The sequence below is a fragment of the Lagopus muta genome, chromosome 5 (assembly GCF_023343835.1).
Source record: "Lagopus muta isolate bLagMut1 chromosome 5, bLagMut1 primary, whole genome shotgun sequence".
Taxonomy (NCBI): Eukaryota; Metazoa; Chordata; class Aves; order Galliformes; family Phasianidae; genus Lagopus; species Lagopus muta.
In genome coordinates this window covers 27,257,463-27,281,164 of record NC_064437.1, presented here as the reverse complement: position 1 = coordinate 27,281,164, position 23,702 = coordinate 27,257,463, and the positions used below count along the sequence as shown (strand labels likewise).

General features: G+C 38.2%; 1 protein-coding gene across 4 annotated transcripts in view; it reads right to left on the bottom strand.

Annotated features, from left to right (window-relative positions):
- BRINP3 (BMP/retinoic acid inducible neural specific 3) overlaps window positions 1-23,702 on the bottom strand; it is a 200,619-nt gene that overhangs the window by 175,048 nt on the left and 1,869 nt on the right. The window contains exons 1-2 of one of the 4 annotated variants that reach the window (XM_048946378.1): window positions 22,217-22,428; window positions 9,456-9,741 (exon numbers count right to left, since the gene is read on the bottom strand). The exons of 1 other annotated variant lie outside the window; for it this stretch is intronic. In XM_048946378.1, the coding sequence (XP_048802335.1) occupies window positions 9,456-9,691 (236 nt within the window). In that variant the 5' untranslated portion in view covers window positions 9,692-9,741; window positions 22,217-22,428. Of the gene's footprint in view, window positions 1-9,455; window positions 9,742-22,216; window positions 22,429-23,702 lie in introns of those variants that run through there. 2 more of the 4 variants (XM_048946377.1, XM_048946379.1) reach the window with 2 other exon arrangements.

Genomic DNA, 23,702 nt, shown 5'->3' with positions numbered 1-23,702 from the left:
TATATATGTATACATACATGCAGTCACTTTTATACCAATTTACTCATCATAAAATATTGGGGTTCTAGAAGTTATTAAACAAAAAAGCACCGCAGACTGCATGCCTTCTACGTACTATAGTTTGAGTTTCATAGTATGCTACCAAAGACATTGCCAGTTTTTCACAAAGGAAAAATGGCAACAAAAAATTGTTTATAACAAGTGACCTCACTACAGGTACTTCAATTTCATTCATTTTAAATTAATGTGGGTGTTTTTTTTTTCATTTATTTTGCACTATTAAATATGTGAAATGTAAAGAAAAGACTTAATGTTGTTTGTTAATGCAGTGTATCAGATTGGTTGTGCCACGTGATGTTTAGAGTTTACTCTTACTTCTATAACCTATAGCCAGTGTTTTACATGCATAGCTAAAGATTTAAATAAAATGCAGATGTAACTGGAGAAAATTGTGTTGCCTCCATTTCAAAGTGGAATATATCATATACATCAGTAGACAAAGATGACATGGCATTTGAGTTTCTAATAGAGTAGTCAATTCTATTGCTGTCAGTCAAGGTATAGGTTAAAAAGCCCTATTTGCTAAACTCCAAGAACTGTAAGATACTGTTCAGAATTATTTCAAATACCAATATTTATTTAAGTGCATCAGTAATATTTCAGATTCTGCTGGTCTTTCAGAATATTTGGTAAAATATTGCATATGCTTCTGATTTTGAATTATGTTGCTCAAATAAGTCAAAACCGGCAAATGTGTTTTTCCCTGGAGAAATTAATATTCATTGCTTAAAGCCAGATGGTATCTCTTCAGTGCACGTAAGACCTGCATACACAACTTATAAATTGCTACTGGGCTTTGTATGACTAGTTTGCAGAGCTCTCTCTGTATACATTAAATTGCCTGGTCAGTAAAAACACTTTTATTTTTTTTCGAACTGTATAATTAAAGTAGAAAGTGAGTGTGTCAGAAGATGTATTGGGATATGGAACCTTACCACTTTGTTTTCCATAACAATCAGATTGGAATTCTAGTGAGAATCGAACAAGAAGACATTATTTTGAAGTATGGCTTCTCTTTGCAAGTGTCTCTATTGGAATGAATCTGGAGTTCCACAGTAAAATTTCACAACCAGCAGAATGACAACTAAAACCCATAGGATCAATCAGAGCAAGAAGACAACTAAGATTTAAATTCTAAGATATTGACCATGACCTTAAGTCAATGATACAAGAAAAAAATGACAAAAAAAGTCCAAAGTGAGTATATTTTTTGCCAATTGTTCTTGGTCTGTGCGGAAAACATGCAGCCTCTCCTAAACAAAGAGCCATACTTTCCAATCTATACTACTGTCAATACAGAAAAGGTTTCTGTGTTATTCTGTTCTTTTCTCTGTGTGAGACACATGCCACCCACACACATTTAGAGTGTGGATAAATGCTAATAACGAACAAGCAAGCAAATATCCCTGAAAACTTCAGTCATTCTATTTGGGAAGGACTGCTGACCTAGCAGCAATAATGAAAAATACCAGTGAAGGGTTTAAAATGACAGAGAAATTGATTCATGTAAGCTTTTTATTTAATTAAACAAAATAAATATTAGTAATTGTTTTTTCTTTTTTATGAAAGTCATCCTCTGTACCTTGAATACTGGTGCAAGGACTAGCAAGGATGTTCAAACAAAACTGAAAATGAAAGGCAAATGGAAGAAAAAAGTCTCAAATAACTAAAAATTTTCAAAGAATTAATGATAATGACCTGATTTCACCAAGACCAAGATCTTGGCAGATCATCCTGCTGACTAGAGAATTAATCTATTATTAGTGTTAAACAGCTTTTATACTACCTTAATGATTGCTTGAAACCATTAAGTTACAGCCTCTATTATCTTAGTTTTTTTCAGAGTGACTTAAATGATTTATGAACTTACTGAATGACATAATGATAAACCACATTGTCTAAATAAATGTTCATTGTTCTAGGGAAAAATGTCAGTAGGGGGCTTAATACAGTAATCATTTCTAAAATATTAGATTTTGAAAGTAGGTATATTCTGGAAATTGATTATGGTAACGTTCACAAAAAATGAGATTCACTCCCCTCCTTGCCATTTGAGTTTCCTTAGGATCTTTGATTAAATGCACCAAACAAATAAGAAGAAATGCACAGAGATTGTCAAAACACAGACTCCTGCAGTGTTTTATTAAAAAAAATATATATACAGAAGGCAATCTTGGCATCAATATTCTCTTTTGTTGCCAAGCTAAAACACTCTTGTATTCTTGTCAAACAAACTGACTCCCAAGAACCTTCCTAATCCTGCTGGCTCAGCCAGCACTATTCCCCAGCATCCTATCCAGTGCTGGCACTTGTTTACCTCACTGAGAGAAACTCTAGCCTTGTTTCGAAACTCAGTTTTTCAGTACTTAGCTAAGAAAATGAAGTGAGGGTTTAGGGAGAAGCCCTGGCTCTGGTCATCGGCAAAACAATGGAAAGGCATTTGAATGCTGTGGGATTAGGCTCACTGTAACATGCCTTGTTATTTTCTGAGATTTTTGTAAGATTCCATAGAAAAACAGTACCTCTTAAAAATATGGGTTTTTTCATCAGGATTTGGCCATGCTTTTCTATAGACCTTCAAAGATTAACTTAGGGCAAATGTTAGGGATTGGTGTCAGAAGTGAGCTTGATTGATGCCTCCTGAGTTAGTGAGTAATAGCTTGCTCTTTACCTAGCACAGATGACTTCTCTACATTATTGCCTCACACAAACAAAAGAACTGGAAAGGTAGGAACATTCTGGAAACCAGAACTCACTACTTCCTCTTGGGTCTTCCTCCCTGCCCCCAGCTCCCTTATCCTCGTCTCCCTCACCATCACAAGCATCCACAGGAACTCAGATTCATTTACTCTTGCTTTTGGAGTTAAAGCTGACTGAAGAAGGCCTCTTTCATAACTGGGGCCATACCTAAATGTGTCCTTTATCTCCTGCACCTCCCTCTGAGAATCCTTTGGATAAAAGGTACATAATTTTGATAATAACAATTGCTAGTTGTAAAGCAACACTAGCTAATAGGTGCTTAGGATCTAGAGGTAAAACACAAATGCTTTCCTAGGAAAGGAAGAATTGCATTTGAAACAAAGCCCTGTAAAGTAAATGCTTTTGCAGAGCATTGTTTAGGTATCTCTAGACCTGGAAGTACAGTCATTATGAACTTTTATTTGCTCAAGTATGTACTTGTGAAAGTAGTTTCAGCAAAGTCAATTTTGTCATGTCTTTATTGTCCCTGTCATGTCTTTATTGACCCCAACTACCTAGACTAATAGAGGCTATTCAGGATCATTGCAATCAGAAATGAAACTGATATTTTTCAGATACAGATATTCTTAAGAAATATCCTACAGTTATAATTTTATTTCATTTTCGTAATTATTTTTTTCACTGTAAGAATCTACAAATGTTTGATTGCTCAGAAATGGAATTTATGTCTTTTTGTTCAGGCTACAGTGCTTCAATAATGAGGCCTCAGTATTGGACTACCAGCACTATTATTACAGCAGAAATCCTCACAATCACAGAAATTCTCTTTGAGCTGCTCTTCTCTATTTCCAGTCTATGAACCCCTGTATATAAAAAGAGGACTTTGTACATTCCATAGACTAGGGCTTTGAAACCTTCTGAGAATGATGATACATCTCATTACTGTAGCTTTCATCCACCAGGTTGAATGGAAAATCCCCCAAAGCAAGCTGACCAATTACGATGAAGGCCAGAAGCAATTTACTGATACAGTGAACTTCAGGAAAAGGCAAAAAGAACTCTTCCTTCTATTTATTTCCAACCGATATAGCAATTGTGAAAGATAAACTTGTTTTCTCTTTGGTACATTTATAATCCTGGCTCTCAGTGGCCCAGCAGCGACACTGTGCATACATTTCTATGCCCTGGGAAGCAAAGGCTCTGAAGAGTTGAAGGCAACGGGTGCCCAGTTTGCTAAGCTACCTTGCACTATCATTTGCTAGAGCCACAGGTCACTGACTGCAGCCAGTCCTTTCCTCAATTTCTGCTGTACACATTTGCCCCATTTCTTTTTTTGATATATCCTGTGCTATTCATCTGCTACTACCCCCCTCATCTATTGTCTGTTTTGTACGTGATGTTTCGTGTTAAGGAAATTGAGACTCGTGGCTGAGCCCTTGTAAGATTTCCAAAGGAACTGACTTATCTAAAGAAGATGACACCTCTGATGCTGCCAGGACCAAATGGGCCCTTTCAAAAAGTAGTCAGTAATAATAGTTTCCAGAGTATGATCAAGTGTATAGGAAGTAACAGCACCAAGAAATGCCATACCATTGCTTTCTTTTTACATGGATGACAGCAGCCATCTCTTTTCAGTCCTCCATTTTACTGAACATTTGTCTTGGGAGAAATTACTGAGGACAAATGCTAATTCTCTCAATATCATACAGTCCCTAAATTTACAGCTGAAGGCGATCTCGGGAAGAGTACAAGGAAATTTAATTCCAGACTGTCGGTGAAGGAAAGAAGTGCAAATCAGGCCATGCACTGTGCACACACACAACTGAACTCAGCAACTTTTTATTAGCACTTTCTGTCAGGAAGGTGGATGTCAAGGAATCCAGCGGTAACTGTGGGCTAAAATATGTTGATAGGGAAGTAAAATAAAACTGATTTCAATGTTGATCCTACTTAACCTCTTACACAAGTGTTAAAACACTTTAATGAGTAGTCAGTTAGGCTTCAGCTTTGCTCACTTTACTATGAAGGTTCAAATATTGAAGCATTACTCGGAGTATGTGAGAGGAAAACAATATGTCTTTATAAAAAATAAACTTTAGTTAGATAGCATTACTTTCTAGTCCTTCATTTTGTGTTGCACATGAACAAACATAATCCCTTTTAAAACAGCCTCTGAATAAACTCTTCTGAAGCCACATACACCGTGCTCCACAATTCTTTATGTATTTATATATATATTGAGCTACTCCATTCTTTAAGACACATTTTTTCTCCCTCTGCAGACTGATAATCTACACTCCCTAGGAATAACTACTTGAAATGGATTTCAGTGGTTACTAAAACCTAGTACGCTATTAGAAGCCCTGTGTCTTTTTCCTTTTTCCACTGGTCTTTGTAATGCGGTTTTTCCCAAAGCTGTTTTATTCTGATGATTAGAAACCTATGCTAAGTTGTCAGCCCACATTTATCTGGAGCAAGTTTATATCAATCTGGTTTTCTAACAGCTTTTGGTTGAAATAGTTCTTACCAGTCTATGATATGTACACGAGTAGGAACTGTAATCTCTTTCATCTCTCCCCCTCTCTCCATCTCTCCTCTTTCCCAGCTCCCATATATATGCAAATTTTTTTCAGCTCAAAAACCTAGACTCTTCTTTTTCTTGACTTTTCACATCTATTTCAGATTTTAAATCATTTTTCTTTAACAAAACCACACAATTTTCCTGAGAAAATTTCCTCAGGACCCTATCTGATAGCATAAATGCTCCTGTATATCTGTAGAAATTACTTCTTCTGACACAATGCACATTCTTTGCATAATTTCACAATCAGTCTTTCCATCCTGGTAACCTCTTGTCTTGTTCTGTTTGGATTTAAACTCCTTTGTCCACGTAGCTGATTTACATAAGCAGCACAGTATTCCTATTGTGTATTAAATAGCAAATTACAAAATCAGGTTTCCTTGCCGAAATACATAGGTTGATCTGAAAATAATGCCTCCTGTTTATTACCATGGAAATTACAACAGAGATAAAGAACACAACAACACTATTCACTGGAGCCAATTCTCAGCTAAAAACATAATTTTTCAACACAGCCACCATCATTAGTTATGCATTTTTGTCAGCAATGAACAAGAGTCTGCGTACTGTGTCCATCGAAATCTGCACCAGCAGAAGTGAGCCACTGTCATCACTGCTGAAGTGCACCATCCATCACCTCACTGTGCTCACATCCACCATTTGGTCTCCATCAGCATTCAACAAGCATCACTGAATGTCAATGGGTGCTGGTTTTTTTGGAAGAAGGAATTCAATTCCATACCATACCTTTGCATTATAAACACTGTCACATCAGACACTATTCTGTCAGACTGCCCCTCCGCTGCTTTCTGTCACAAGGCAAGAAAATGTAATGGGATATTGGTGGGAAGATTCAACCTCTACTGCCATACCACCATCTGCCCCTGATGGCAAGGCCCAGCATCATAAAATAGAAGGCATTACTTGTGGAACATCCCTCTCATTTGCTGTTATTAACTATACAAACCAGCTTCTATCAAATAAACACCTTCCACAGACACAGCACTTCCACTAATTTAGATGTTTTGAACAGCTATCCAGGTGTTTCTCTGACATTTGATATAATATTGGCAATGAATGTCACCATAAACTGTGATAATTATTAAATTTCCTGCAGAAGGACATTTCCTATGAAAAATTACGGGAATATTACTCTGCCATAGAATCAAGATAATCAGCTTACCTCTTCCAGCTTGTACCAATCTTGGAGACATCAGCCGCAATTATTTAGAGTACTGCAAAACCTGGTTGAAATGTTATTACACATATTTTTGTCTCTTTCACCTGTATCTGTAGCACTGAAAGCTCCTCTCCTTGAGGAGCAAAGAACTTTACAAGACCAGCTTTTTTGCCCATGGACATAACTGACTTTTAATGCAGCGAGAGTAGATTTTTTTACTGCTACTCTCCCATAACATATGCATCAGTTTTTTTCTCAAATGATTGTTTTGTGGTCAGAAAGCCTGATAAGAAGAGAAGGTGAGGCTTAATTTTATCTTGACAGAACTGCCTATGCTTAAATTAAGGCCTCCCATAAGGAATCATGCTCAATTAATATGTACATTCTCTCAGCACCAACCTTTGACATCCTTTATAACAGGTTCATGTTCAGATCAGCAGTTGTTTATAGCGTGGTTACAAAGCAATAGTTTTTGGACTCATTGGCATATAAACAAGATGAAAACAGAAATACTAGCATGGAATACGTATAACAATACGTATTCACAGTTTTTTTAGTCTTGGAGTTTATCTGTTTAAAATGCAAGCTTATTCTACAATGTAGGAAGTGAAAATAATTAAGGCTGCTGAACATTTTGGAAGTTCAGCATACAATACATGTGTAGTCTGCCTCCTGTCATACAAATGACAGTACTGGTATGGTAGAAACAGGCTTTCATGATGGAGAGAAGGACAAAGGTAAAGGAGGCCATCTTGTCAGCACTGATTGGAGGGACAGCATTTTTCTTGGCCATATAATTCAGCTGAGTCAATGCAGCCTCTCCATTTTTATAAGGATTGTGTCCCTGAGGAATCGTTTTCATAAGGTAAAAGATAGGTGAGGAAATGAACAAACCAATTAGACTCCAGATTCTTCAGCCTATGAAAGCTCACAGATGAGAAATAGGGATTAAATTTACATTGTGTGATTCATAACAAGGTCACCATGTTCTGCATGACTTGATAAGGGGACTGTATTTTATAGGGAAACTTTGCAGTAACGTTCATATTTGGAGGACAAAATAAAACAAAAATGCAGTTTTTCCTTTGATTCAGGTAGCTTATGGCCTCTCTCCAGCTCATTCCTTGAAGGGAATAGGCGGAGGATGGAAATAAACACAAGCAACAATTTTTTGTGGACTCACGTAAATTACAGTCAATTAAAACCTAAACCCAAACGAATATCAGAGATATGACTGCAGATCTATAAAACCTAACAATGTTTCTGTAATGATGACTCAGAAGAGAAAAAAAAAATCTCAAAGATGTGATTGAAAGAACTGAAATGAAATACTATTCCATCTTTCTTGTTTTTAGAAAGATAATTTTGGTTCGCTGTTGACTAATACAGAATTATAGGAATAAAATGTGCTATCTCAGTCTCTGCATTATTGGCTTTACATTATCGGTCCTGACAGCTGGCTTTTAAAATGCAGTAAATATTGGGCAATGCTGTTCCATTAAGACAAGCCACTTCATCAAGCATATTTCCAAATCACACTTTCTTTTCAAAATATGTTTAATTTCTCTGCATGTGGCAAAAGAGCCCATTGCAAAATTGACCTGCAACAGAGTGCCCTCTACTGCATGCATTCAGCAAAGAAACACAAAGCAAGTTCCTTAACAATAAAAGCTTAATGTATTGAGTCCTCGAGATTTGTCACAGGGCACTGACCATTGAACTGAAAATCAGCATGTACCTGAACACATATAGCACTCTTCTCTTCTTTAAAGAACTGCATACTTCTATGGAATAATATTTTAAAGTAGGTGTAGAAACTGCACAGGCTGTTTCATTGTTTCAAATGAAATCAGCATGTGTTGTTCCACCAAAAATGGTCTGTGTTTACAGGCTGGAGAGTTATTAGAGATGGTAACAATCTGTCCTGCATTGCATCGCTATGACCTTTTTCTCTTTGCTTCCAGAGGGATCTATGACCGTAAGAGGTGAAAAAAAATCTCTGCTTATAGAGTTGTTCTCTCAGATCTTATTTTCTCCTTCTACCTATCTGCCATTCGCTCACTACCACTAAACTGAATTCCCTTTTTCATTCTGATGTCCTTGGTAAACCTATCAGGTTTTCCCGAGTTATGCCTCTTGCAAATGATTAAGAAGATATTTCATCAGTGCTGTCTCAAAGACCAGAAACCAACAGCTTCCAAATGTACCATGAAAGCAATTCTATAGCCAGGCATAAATTCTCAAGTAGGCCTATACTTTTGAAGAAGTCTTCCCATTTTTTCTTTCCTCATTCAGTCTGACTTGGGCCAGGCTAATGCTGAGGTTCCTGATGGAACAAATACTTTCAGCTCCCATTACAATGGGAGGGCTCTCAAAGCTCAGTCCTTCATGGATAAGAAAGCTACTTCTAAAACACTGGTATAAACTGGTATACAAAAAAACATTTGAGTAACATTTGAAATGCCCTTATTTGTACAGTGAAGCCAATGCTTTGCCAGTAGTATCTGTGAAGCAACAATTTCATTCTTGGCTGAAGTCTTGATGAGCAGCTCTGAAAAGCAATTGAACTGGATCTTTCTGCACAAACAAGAGTGCCCCACAGTAGCCCCAGAGAAAGTACTGAATGCCTCAGGATGCCTTAGGACATTTTTCAGTATGTCACTAGGGCAGACTGGAGGCAGATAGTAAACACCAATGTTCTCCAAAGCAACACAGTGAGTTACCAACATTTCTTTATACAAAACAGAAACAACACAAGAAGGCATTTCCATAGTACACTGTGCATATACTTGACCTTGCAATATATATTTCAGCCATGAATTGTGTCTGCAGATTTATTCCCACATGTGAAACTTTCCCTTAAGGAAACCCTTGTTGGTAATTTACAACTTCTAAGGATGGTATCTCTGCAATTGCTTTCCCTTTGCTTCATACCTGTAAATCTTGTATCTTGTGCTAAATCCCTGTCGACTTCTGTCCACAAAATCTGTGTATTCCTGTGAACGATGGAAGGGTCCCTTATCAGAGAGGAGCCAGTCGAAGGGGCTTGTGGCATGCTGATCCGAAACAGCAGCAACTGCTAAAACCCAGCAATGAAGACTCAGTGCTATCCACTCCCATAGAGCCATCAGAGAGAACAATTCAGCACCAGCACTGCATCGCCATATCATGCTTCCACTGGGGACTTAGAGCCTTCATTCTCTTAGCTTTCCCTCAACACCTAGACAAAATACACAGTCAATTAGATAAGCACACACTAGGCATCCCTTGGAAGCAGAAACAAGTTTCCTTTCTTTCAGCTTAAAGAGATAGTGGCCTCTACTTTATTACATATTACATTAGCATAAACCCCACTAGGCTAGTTAACATTGGAGTGTTTCAGTACTTCAAACGCTGTGAAACTAATGTCTTCATTAACATCATCAGCAATAATATTTACAGTTGAAGGGAAACCTTCACAAATTGTCATGGGAGGGATTGTTGATGTTTTTTTTTCTTTTTTTCTCTATTTTTCCCTCCCCCATAACACCAATCATTAATGAAAAATATACAACAGAAGAATTACTGCCTTTTAGCATCAGTTCAAAAGCATTCAGCAATGTCTATGCATTAAGATTTCAGTTCACCTACTAGAGAGAAAACAGGTGAGATTCAGAAGAGCCAGCCTGCTTTCCATTTTTTTGTCCTTAGAAAAGTCACTTAATGGCTTGCCTTCACTACACACTTAGTTAATAGGATCAAGTTGTCCTGTTCCAACTAGCATAGCTGAACAAAAAAGTATGTTGTTCAGGTGTACTGAAGCTACCCAGAGGGATGAGTTCAATGAGATATACAGGCTTCAGATGCTGCAATTTTAAGTATCCCTAACAGCAGCACTTGACCTGCAGTCCAATTCACTTCAATTGAATGGCTCGATCTAGAAATACTATTGTTGTTGAGCCTGGAAAATTGTTTGGGTGTCCAATTAAAAATCAGTAATCAATCATAGCTCTATTTAAGAATTATTCAGTGAAGACAAGCCAGGTTCTTCCTATACCTCAGTCCCATAACTGTGAAATGGAGCAATGATTCTTTATCTTGGTCAGATTTTGTGAAAATATCTATTCAAGAGCATGAACTCCCAGAAATACTAAAATATATAGAAACAATCCATTTTGATTTTCAGTGTAAGATAAAACAACACAGAATTAAGCAGAATATGCTAATGTGAGGGCTTTCATTTTTCTAGTTGATGAAATGATGTGAATATGTGCTCATGAAAAACATTTTTAAAGTCACAGTCAAATAAAACAGCATTCGTTATGACATTTTTACTGTGCCCCCACTATGATTTTTTTTTCTTGGCAGGAACTTTTTTTGTCTGCATCAGTAATTTAATTTTCAAGTATATCCCAAATAAAGGTTGCTTCCAAAGAACCCTACTGCAAATACACACTCTTTAACACCCATCCATTATACTGAAAATATTGTAGCTGAATAAACATGCTCTTTCCATAATTTCTCACCATTAATATTCTAAAGAGCCTTTGGTATAGATAATGAACATATCTGTTGCAGGATGCAAACTGTCTCCAAAAGAGAGGTTCATTTGGACCAATGGGAATTTACAGCCTAAGAAAGTAATAATTATCTGTTATCTCAACCAGAGAAAGTTTGTTGTTTTCTTAGCACAAATGTAAATGTTTGTAAAATGTGATTTTGACCTGATCCTGCAAACATTAAATGCGTAAGTAATCTCACTGAGAAAAGACTATTCACATATTTCACACTGAACATATGTCAGAGCACTGAGTTGTAATTGTGGTAGTTTATGATCATGAAACACAGACTGCATTAATTTTATAAATCCTTTTGAAATGAGATTCTGCAGGAAAGAACTCTCTTAACTGTTATTTGTACTCTCAAGCAACCATTTACATGCAAAGAACCCTGCAGATCTGTGAATGCTGTGTGAAGCTCCCATGTCTTCTCTTCAAGACTGGTGTTTCTTTCTTTCACAGACTGGTGTTTATTTGTGTGAGGTTACACTGCTGTGCAAGTTTCATGGCATGCCATGAACAAGAGTGCATAGATCTAAAGCAAAACAGAAAAGCAATGGCTGACTCTCCTGGGCCACAGAAGTCACTGCGATTATTTGATTGCCATTTCCTGATAAGAATTAGCTCACAATGAATGAAGAAGCCAGGCTTTTTAACATGTACCATCTCCCTCCTACCATCACATGCCTATAATCAGGAAAAAATATATTGCACAACAAATCCATCCCCCTCTTTCAACTTCTCAACAAGCTAGAAAGACTCTGGGCATGATTTCTTTACATTATCTACAGTTCTAAAGGGCATAATGAGAATTGTAATTTTTTACACCTAATGTTGTTATCAGATTGAGAGCTAAGACAGTGTTCTGAGTTTTGTAAATTAATTTTTCAATTGAAAAAAAATCATATAATGTTTTAATGTACAAGAGATAAGAGTTTACTCTTTGGGGTCCTTATTAACAATGAAGTGTTTCAGGGCATTATACTGTAATGATGACTAACTGAGCTCCTTTTGAGTTTGAGACTGGAAAATGAATTGCTATGTATAGGTAGCATCTTCTTACATCCAAAGGAATAGTGAAGAGCTATCCTCTGTATTAGCCTTAACACTACACTTCATGCTATGTCATAAATTTACCACCAGCGAAACACCTTTAGAGAAACCTGTGTAGTGACAGAAGAAAATTATCTCCTTGTATAAAAAATAAATGAATTTTTCCAAAAGAGTTTAAATAGGCAGCTGGTCACTGGGGAGAGCAAAACAACGCACGTGCTTCTCACTGATACTTATCCACTTGTGCATATTGCCCAGTCATTGCAGGAACAGCCTGCGTATCATGAATTTTCAGAACACCCTTGAGAGAGAAATTTTTACTTCAGTTTAACAAACAGGAAACTGAAGCATGAAAAGACCAAGGTTAAGATTTTGCAAGCTGCCAAAGGGATTTAAATATGTACTCTGTGTTAAAAGACAGATTTGAAAATCTCAGCCTAAGGAATTTTCCTAAGGTTACATTGTGAAAGATCTCTCAAGATTTTAAATACTCAAATTCACTAACAAATTAAAATGCCTGGAAAACAATTTTCAAATATAGGTATGTGGAACATCCAGAGGTTGTATTTAGAACAACCACCACAGAACTCCAGGGAGGTATGATCTGAATTAAATTTGCAGGAGAGCACCTGCTGTCTTCAGGGTGGGCTGTGAGAAATAAAGTGCCTAGTAAGTAACTGAGGTGGTGGATTTTAGAGTAGAAGAGACACTCTGTAAAGAAGATGCTTCAAATAAAACTGGCATATCAACATGCTGCCTTTTTAAAGTGCTAGCTTAGAGGATAATTACCAAGCATAGGTGCACAGACAAATTACTTTCTTCTATCCCCAGTGTTTCACCCAACTACTTCTTGCAAATGCTGATAAGTCTTTATCCTTTCCCCTTCTTAATTTTGAGGTTATACTAAGCTCAAGAAGCATATTTTTTAGAAATCTGTTAGAAACCTGTGGTCCTTACAGGCATTAATGCAAAATGGTCTTGACTGGGTAACTTCTGGGAATACTTCTGGGAAAGCTATGCCTTATGTTTCATGAGCATGTAAAGGGTGCTGAAGATTGGTAAACTCCATGCATTAATTCCAGCTGAGAATGTAGTCCTGGCAAGCACAAAACAAACACTGTGACCACTGAGCCAAATGTCACGAAGCTTCACCTGGCAGCAAGACTATAGGACATCTGTAACCTTTTCGTTCTATTTCTTTTATTCTAATTCTTCTAACATTAGAAATTATACATGATTGCATAGGAGTGGGTTATAAGGCCACTAAACTGCTGCACCTAAAAGTTCAAAATTTAAGTGTTTGCTTTATTTCTGCATTGAGCTCTCTTGCATAAAGACCATGAACTGATAAATCATATGTACTGAAGTACACACAGTAAGTGTTATAGACATAGCCTGAGATATCCTTTCTGCTATTACACATGGAACAATGCTTGCACAATCTCTGTCAGCATCAGAGAAAAGTATGCAGCACTGTCTCCATCATTCTCTCTTTTTGCTTCTTAGAGGAATGTCCCCCTGACAGTGTAAAGGCCAAAGACCTTTTGTTTAGAATTAGAACTTAGAATTCTGTGGAAACAGTGAAACAACCCAGTTCTCCCATGGGAGGATGATGTCCTTCTATGCTGGAAGGATTCTGTTGGATAAAAACTTACTTTGTGGTAAAATGTTTAGGTCTGTAATTCTCAGATATGTTCTTTTAAAGTAAACTAACGGGTTTAATGTGAAAAAGATGTTCTCCACAAGTGAAAGTTTAATGTCTCCCAGATTGTGTTTTTGAATGCAAATAATAAATCTAGTTTTCTTTAAATTAAGCAACATAATAATTGATAAATACATTTCCCTTTAAGAACAATGGCAACAACAACTCAGTGTCAGAGATTACTCTTAGTGCTGTAAGATCATGGGCTTATCAGCTGATGACCCTGCGTTTTCACTTCTTCATCTGAACTGTGGAGATGATCTCGTCCTCAACTTTTGGCATATTAACAGCGTTAAAGGAATGAGATCTGGGGATGTGCTTGTCCTTGAAATTCTCACACAGTCCAGTGTAAACAGAACAGCCAAGAAGCTGCTGATGTGCCATGGAATAAAAGAGCAGAAAGTGCTGGGATGGATATGGACTACACAGGAGGAAGAAAAAGCAGAGAATGTGCTATGTTCTGCTCTCAGCTATTACATGGATCTTGTTCTTCAAACAGATATATCCAAATCCATAAAATAAACTCCACCAAGCTAAACTTTCTGAAGGATAGCAAAAGGACACACGAAATAAAGTTCTGTCTTGCTCTCCTAAGCAGCCATTTGACAGTGGTTGACTTTCACAAGTTAACTTTCAACTACCAAAAGGACAGTGCCGTGACTAGAAAGGCAGGATGTACATCTGGCAGAACAAAAAAAAAAAAGAATAGAGTTTGGGGAATTAAAGGATGGATAGCGCTGTCTGCCACCAGATCTGATACACATGAGGTTCAAGATACAGCTGCTGCCAGGACACAGAAGTATAAAGCACCTAGGTAGAATGTATGGTTAACAGATGATTTTCTGTGGGGGGGGATTTGCATCAGCTTGTTTTCTGTTGTTCATGCGGGGCCTAGGAACTGTCATCAAATGAAGGCTCAAAAGCAGATATGTTGGCAAGAAAGGAAAAAATAATTCTACACTTAACATCCTTAAATGAATTCTGAACTTAAAAATACATAGGATCTTCATATCAGGTCTTGATGTTTGCTTTGACTACATGCCCCCTATTAGAACCACATTTTCTTTGTGCAGAGCTTCACCCACTGCTGAATTTCAGCTTTCTTCTCTACTCTTTATGTGAGACAAGGATAAGACTACAGTAATTACATGCCCAAAAGCCAAAACAAAGAACAAATGAGATGTCTGATTTTAGCTCTGTTTGGAATGTGAGTTTTGATTGTCATGGTTTGCGTGGTTGCCAAAGGAAGGTGCATTGGTGTTTGCTCTGTATGAGCAGCAATTCATCCTTGTGGTGTCTGTGAGCATGTAACTGGATGTACCCACATGAGGCTCTCTCATGTGAGAGTGCCTTGAACATATAAATTGTGTTGGTACATGAAAAAGAGAGAGAAATTCACCCACTCTTCATGGCATCTCAGCTCCTCATCTAAGATTCCTCTCTATGTCCTTTGGAAGTAAAATTCAACAGTCACACAAAGAGCTAAAACAATGTTAAATTCTGGAACATCTGAGCAGGACTCTGCCTGATCCCTGTGCCATGAAGCCACAGTAAAATCTGATGCTTTTAGAGCTGCAAAGCTGTTCCAGGCTGAACGACTGTATAAAAGTTCTTAGGCCTTTATGTTTCCATGAGTGTACATGGGCTATCCCCTGTACAAAAATATTTGCATGTAGTACAGTACGTGACATTTCAGTCTTGCCACTCCATCACACGTTACTCTAAGTACTCTTCTAAACATCCAAAAATTTTTTAATGAATACATCTGATAGAGTTAAAAGAATAAGAATGAAATAGTACAAGGTCTCTTCAAAAAAAAAAAAATATATATATATGGAATTAATTCTAAAGGAATTTCTGTTCACAGAAAAATCCTAATGGGAAATAGATATTTAGAAACTTGCATTCCAGCTAACCGGAATTTTAAAAACTCAATGCTTAACCTAAAATATTCAATATCCTTCTGTGCAGTGATCTTTTTGGATGTATATTATTACTGGTGCTTAAGTAGGTCTTTAGATGCCTTCTAAAATGGGAGGAAGCATCTATACACAGGATGCACACTAAGACTTTAGTTTAAGATTTTCAAATCTAAGGACCAGGTTCAGTGTAAGTAATCACTGGTGACTGCAAAAGGACTCATATAAGGCTAAAAGGAGATGGAAATTTTGCTCACCAACAATTTGTTGACCTGAAGAAAATGCATTTCAGAGAGGGAACGCTTCTTGGAGCAAAGTTGTATTGCATTATAATTCTGATTTTAGCATAGAAACATTGACAAGTCCCTTAACATTCAGTTAATATCCAGTTTCCATACAGGTGTCTTTTTTCCTGATAAGATCAAGAACCAAGGGTGTTGTGAAATCTGACAAGTCAGTGTCTATAGGGTGCTTTCAAATAATTTGATGACAAAAATGGTATAAGGTAAAACAGAAAACATTCAATCTACTAATGGAATAGCCAACTATTTTTGTAGCTATTTAAAATATATGGTTGTGAAGATTCTATAACAAATGCTCAGGAAAGGAAATGGCAGCTTTAGACAAAATATAAGTTTCCTTAAAGTTACTGACATTCTAATATTGTTTGTAAAATAATGAAGAGGAAAAATAATGACATGCAGCTATCCTCTGGTCTTAAGATGGGCCAAAGAGGGACAAAGAAGCAATTGAATGAAGTAAGGACAAACAGACAAAATCCAGCTGACAGCCAAGTTTCATGTTCTTCTAGTGCCTCAGATTTCTAATCAAATCCATAATCCCATTCTTGCTTCAAATTCTGACAACTAAAGTCATGGGTTTGGGGTTTCTAGGAACCAATTTGTCAGTTTAGGTGCCTTAGTTCAAGTATGGGATATTGCTCTGTAGTGTTAGCTAAGTAACTTCTGATGGAGAATTTGCACTCTACTTGATTTTATTTTCCATGTGAAAATTAGTTTAGACCAGTAGTTAGAAATAATCTCCATAAAAATCTAATAAAACATCAATTTGTCTTTCACAAACATCTCTGGATTCATTTCAATAAGAATGGTTGATTTTATGTATTTTGTTTCTTATTGTTGATATCTAATAAAATGGTAATGTTTTTGTTTTGCTTTTCCATTAGGTCCTTCAGACAAAGGTGCTCCAGAGCTCGTAATGTATTTTACAGCTGATTTCACAGATGGTGGAGCTGATTTTCAGCTGTTGTAAATGGACGGTTAAAATACCTTTCAGATTCCCAGGCTTCAGCTCATTTACGCTAGCAGAAAAAAAAATAATAATAATACACTTATACCACCAAAGCCTTATTGGAAAAAAATGTGTAACCTGTTGTGCATGCTGCCTAGACAGAACTCAGAGGATTCAAGAGCCCAAAGCTCAGTGTCTGATCCTTCTGTAAACTGTTGCATGACTTTGCGTAAGATCCTTTGCCTGAGCATTCTAAGCCTGTAACTAGTATATGGGCAATAGCCAGATCCTCTTAAATGTTCATGTTAAAGCTATTAATTTTTTATAGTAAGAGAGGGACTTTATGGCTGACTGAACAAAGATTCGAGCTTCAGCAAGTCAGTCTGGACCTAATTGCATCTCAGGATGGATAATATACAAGGCTTGGTTGTAAAAGTAATAATTATGTCATGTGTACTGGGCAGCCTGCAATCTCATATAAATACAGCAGTGAAGCTTCCTCATAAATCTTCTTCCTAAACATGATTATGAGACATTAGTTTAGGGAAAATGAAAGTTGTTTGTCACTTTTTGGACAAATTTAGAAGAAATTACAAAATTAGAAAGAAAAAAAAAAAGGAAAAATCTGTTAAAAGATACTCTTCTTGTGAACATCATGTTATGAGAAAAGAAAGTCTGAGCTATAGTCTCGTCACCAATTACAATCTCCCAACTGTTTTAATTTAGCTAAGTGATAGTCTGAAACCATGGTGCTGCAAAATTATCACAATTTCTTGATGCAGTTGATAGAAAAGCACATTCTGATTTAATAGAGGGATGTTAAGCAAATGTTGAAAAGCTTTAAACTTTCCTCTAGTATCTTTTCAGTGCAGAACAGGGGACACATTGTCTACATTTCTTATTTGAGAATACAGATCAGTGCAGTCTCTCTAGATATGAGGAACATAAGATATCTTTATTACATCCTCACCTTTTTTTTTTCCTCCAGAAAGACTGACAAAATGTTCCAGACTTTATCTAGCCAAGATAGACCTGCATGGAAATATTTTATGAATATCTTTTAAAAAGAGCCCCTACTGTTTCTCCAAATAATGCAAATAAACATGATAAACATATGTTAATGTATAGCTTAAATGTACTTAGTAGGTTACTAAAGCTTTTACTTTTTAAGCTAATAAGTCAGATTCACCTCCCACTGGAGCAGTAATTAAACAAAGAGAACATCATCAACTAATGGCCATCACCAGCTAATGGCTCTCTGTGAAATAAATTCATTTCCAGAGGCTGACAGCAGGATGAGTCTAAACGTGCATAAACATGCTTTACATTAAGAAGCATCTCCATTAGAAATGTTGTTACAAAACTGAGGAATAAGGTAATTAATCCAATAAATGCTGAGCAGCCACACATTCCTAAAGAACAGAGATGGGTGTCATCTCTGCCATGTATACCTGTCCACTTTTCAAGATGGAGGAAGAAAAGGAGAAAAGCTAACATTCTGCTTGCACTGTGTTAAGTATTTCCTATAAGACAGTGCTGATATAATCACTGTTAAGATGCCAAAGTACACATACGTCCATCTATACAGTACACTGACATACAATGTCACCTTCAAAAAAGGGCAGTTCTACACTTCGGAGTCATATATTAAGCTAAAAAATAAAATAAAATAAAATAAAATTTGCTGTAATTAATGTCCGCTCTGTGTGACCTCCAAACTTCCAAATAGGGACCATTAACATTTTAGGTGAAAGCTAGCTATTTAATAGTGCATTCCTAGGCTGCCACCTTAACCCACTGTACCATTTTTCAGTGTTTTACACCTGTGAAGGTAAGACACAGGATAGAGTTTCAAATAGGAAAAAAATGAGAGGAAGGGAAGGGAAGGGAAGGGAAGGGAAGGGAAGGGAAGGGAAGGGAAGGGAAGGGAAGGGAAGGGAAGGGAAGGGAAGGGAAGGGAAGGGAAGGGAAGGGAAGGGAAGGGAAGGGAAGGGAAGGGAAGGGAATATGTAATGGATTTTAATAATCCCACTTAACTTTAGAGTCATCCATGGTCAGTTAACCGGATATTTTTGTTATTTCCAATGGTTAGTAAGTACTGAAAGAGCTAAATTAGCTCTGCAGAGTTCTCAGTAGTCATGAATGATATGGAATTAAAGATATAGACTAGTGCTCTGATTCCCCAGATTTAAGTCCTTTACTTGCAGTGTATGATAAATATCCTAAAAGCCACGTTTCTCATTAATCATGTGCTGGAAAATGTGGAAGTGAAAGTGTTACTGCAAATGAGTTGAATTTTTTAATCGCCATTAATGTGAGTGCTACAGCAAAGGTACCTGACTGATGAGCCTTGAGATCTCACCTCGTTATTAGAGAAACCACTACAGCTTAATAGCATTAATTTAGCTAACAGTACATATTGCCTGGTCAATCTTCTTTTGAAGACTGAACAAAATCTGTGGCTTTTGTGAAAGGCTCATTAAATATGTAAAGCTTTGACATGACAGAGGGTGTCCTTGTTTCCTCTTGCCAGCTCGTTATTTTGTGGCACACAGAGTAAATGGAGACTTTCAATGGGAGATGGGAAAACGACTGTGCTAATAATTGGTCACAAGTATGACCCAGAGCAAAAGAGCAATTACACATATCATATGTGTGGAAGAATGAATGGATGGATAGGTAAGGTGCACGTTGTACGTGTTTATATACTCTTGTGTATATGTATATAAAAACTGTGTATATTCACACTTTCTATACTACACGTATGTTATTAATGTCAGAGCTAGGAAGCCAAAACAACCCATTACAGTTTCAGCAGCAGGATGACTTAACTCGTGATGTACTAAATGCCTGCAGCTCAGTGGAACCCTTCAGAAAATGGAATTCTTCGTGTTCTTCAACTTCATACAGAAAAATGTTGATTTATCAGCGATGGCAGAATACTAAGATGTAAAGAAACATGAGATCGCATTAAAAAATCTTCAATTCTTTACTATTTTAATGATGTCTGAGCCAAGATATGCAATACTCTGTACAACTCTATGTGCAGCAAGTAGCATCATGAAGCTCGCTTTTTTTTTTTTTTTTTTTTTTTCCTAAAAATGAAGTTCATTTTGGTTCCAAATTATTATCTTGGAAATTGATCTTGCTTTCGGTGAAGTTAACAGCAATGTTCTGATCTCCTTTAAGAGAGCAGGATCAGGATCAGGCCCTCACTGAACAGCAGACATATTGAACAATAGAAAAGCAATACCAAAAGAGGAATGTGGTTGCAATTTAAAAATGAATTAAATAAGGAAATGCTTGCTCGCTCTTATGAGGACATAGGATGAGATTAAGAGGAAGAGTAAGCCAATTCTCATAAAGTGACTATTGTAAGTTACTGCCTGCAGCAGTCTATCAGGACAAGTTTGTTTTTAATGCAGCCTATCCAAGAGTGTATTTTGGCTCCCTGTGTCAAAGAACATTTCTAGGGATTTCACTCCCAAATGAGATTGCTAATATTTCAGGAGAGAAAACAAACAAACAAACAAAAAAATCAATCTTTACTTCTGATTTTGAGAGGGACGAACCTTTGGGAGGAATAAGGAGCTGCACATGACATCTATAAAAGACTTAATGTTTCTAGAAAGTACGTCTAATGTCTTGCACCACTCCCTTTTTCTCCTAAGCAAAATCTTATGTAAATTAATTGTTCTCCCAGTTTGCTATTTCGACTTTCACAAACCACTCACGAGTCAAGCTTGATGCTAAAAAGAGTGTTCTTCAGTTTTAAGTAGGTGTTGCATTTGTTGTTCAAACCTCGAGGAGGACATTTTTGAGACTGCTCATAGTCAGATGCAAAAACTCAATTCCAAATTAATCCAAATGAAATAAAACTATTTTAGTCCCATAAATCACTGTCTCCGCCTGAGACTGACAGGAGCAAAATCACAGTGATCTGTATGAGTAGAGAACTAACTTTTCAGACACACACTGATGTAAACAATGAGTAGGCTCCTGTAATTAATTCTTCACAACAGTGTTCAGACAGTAGTAGAAAAAAATGGGAAAAGATGAGACAGGGTGATTACATCACTTGAAGATCCTCAAGTTTTCTTGGCTTGTTGAACAAATGCTGCCTTCTGCAGTAAGATCTGTAAAACATTCAGCTGCTTGTTTTCACATTTCCTAGTTAACGTTTTCCCTCACAGTGCTTCGTTATCTCGTGAACAAACACCCCAAACACAGCAACTCTAGTGAACTCGGCATCTGCTGGGGAGGTGAGCTTTCACTGGAGGTGGATCAGCTTACTGAAAATGTAACACATCCTTTCCTTTGGTTTTCCTTTTGCTTCGCTTAAATTATGTACATGACTTACAGAGAAAAAATGGTTCAGGGCAAGACATTGAAGGTAGTTTCTTTACGTAACTCTGATAACTGGCACAGCAACAGTGTCTCAGACTACAGCTCTTTGCCATGCTTAGATGCAGAGAGTACATACACATGGAACATTTCTGTTCTCAAAGCCAGGTCTTAAGGTAAAGCTGATAGAGCACATGTAAAATGAGTAAGCGCAAGCTCTGCTCTTGTTGGGCACTGACAGCAGTCTGTAACTGAGAGCTAAATGGATTGCTCCTCTGAAGTTATTCCTTTCACCTTGTAAATGCAAGTAGGGCCACTCCAGCTTTATCTCCTTATACTTAACGTGTCAGAGCCACCTGTCTCTGGAAATACACCACTGTAAGATTTTGATTTCACTTTTTATAGCATTTTTTTGTGATGCCATATTTAAATATTGTTAGATGTCAGCAAATAAGTTATTTTAGTTTCTGCTGTCAGACTTGCTTGTCACATACATGTCTCTGAATTACCCCTTTATTTATTTTTTATATTTTTTTTTTCCAAATCAGGTCTATCTCATGTTGGCCTTCATATGATGTGGGTCCATGACTGATTCCGATGCATCATCACAGAACATTCTTCACTTATCACATGCATTACATTTTTTGCCAGTCACGGATCTACTTTGCTTCACATGCATACACTTCCTTAACCTCTAAAAGAAATTACTGCCACTTGAAACAAATGTAGTCTTTCAAAATAATAATAATCTCAAACAGTAAACCACAGCATATTCCACTTCTTCCCATTCTGCACCGTACGATTTAACACTTAATGAAACGTATGCAGAAAATGCACTTGAATCCAGGAGTGAGCCACAATACAGATTGCTGGTAACAAAGCCCTTACCTTTGTACATGCATGCCGATCGCTAAGCAGCACAGGAATCGTAGCCCCCAAAAATCAGGTCTCCTGCCTTCCAATATATGGTAACAGTTTACACCCTATTTTCTTTACCTCGCTTTTTACACTGTGCTACATACGGTTCATGCTCCTGGTGCCTGGGATTGGCTGGTGCGCCTATGAGGTGCTCTCAGGACTCACGCCTGGAGCACCCTGCAGCCCCGATTAACTCTTTCAGCCCGAGCTCTCCGGCTCCCTTGTCAAGTCCGCCCAGCCGGGCGGGGCACACACCCCGTCCTCGGGGGGTTCGTTTTCCTCTTCCCTTCCGAAGGGGCGGGCGGTGGGCGCAGGGAACTTCCTTCTCCCGCGGAGGATAAGGCGAGGGGGGGATCCCGGCAGCCTGGGTCCGACAGTAGGCTGCGGGAGCTCGCCCTGTCCGGAGCTCCTCCTGCAGCTGCGGGATTTGGCGTGCCACCACCCCCCTCCCCCCTCCCCGCTGCTTCCTCCCCCGAGAGGGGTAAGAGCAATTCGGAGGAACGGAGCGGGGTTACGTCCAGGCAGAGGAACGGGCAGGCTGGCTGCCGACATGCGTCTTTAAAGGAGTGTCCTCTCTCCGAGCCCCCTCCCAGGTGTCCGCCTGCCACTGCCAATATTTGGAATTGGAAAATTAGCTCCTGACCGAGGAGTCCCGAAGCCTCACAGCTTCAGAGAGTCTGAAGGTGACAGAGGAGGTGACAGCAATCCCTGACAGCGAGGCCAGTCACAAACAAGCAGAGAGAAAGAAGGGAAGAAGGCTATTGCTGACCATTCCCCTAGGAGTTGGGTGTGAGGCTCGGGAGGTATTTACCCGCTGCCCCTCCTTTGTACAGAAAGCAAAAGAATCAACCGAACCAAAGCCAAAAACCGCCGGGCTGCTCCCTGGCATTCCCATTTTTTCTCCGAGTCATCCAGCCCTGTGTGAGCAGTGGGGATCCTCTGGTCTGGAAGCGTGGAACGCTGGAAATGAACCACCGATGCTAATGGGAATCTTCCCTGTTAAGCATGCCTCACTCTCGCCGCATACTATTGCCCATTAAGACTACATTAATTGCATTGATTTATTCGATGTTTGTACTCAAAGGGCTTGTTGCTCCCCTCCCCGTCTGCCGAACCACCACCCTGCCCGTGAACTGCCCAGGCACCGCTGCCATCCATCTCCGTGACCGCGATCTGAACTACTCCGCTGCCCGCATTCCCTGCCCTGCCATCTCCCACCACTGCCGGCACAGAGGGAGTGCGGAGTGCTCCAAACCGCGGGCAGCGTTCTGCTGATGGGCACATCAATCTCTTCTGCAGCGCGCTACCGTTTAACAGGAGTGCCGAGGTGCTGCTCACCGGGCGGGTTATTCCCGCAGAGAGTTAACCCCCAGGATTTCCTGCTAGTTCTTAATACGGAGAGAAAAATAAAGAACCAAAAGAAGGGTGACAAATTGGGTAGAGCTTTGGAAATGCA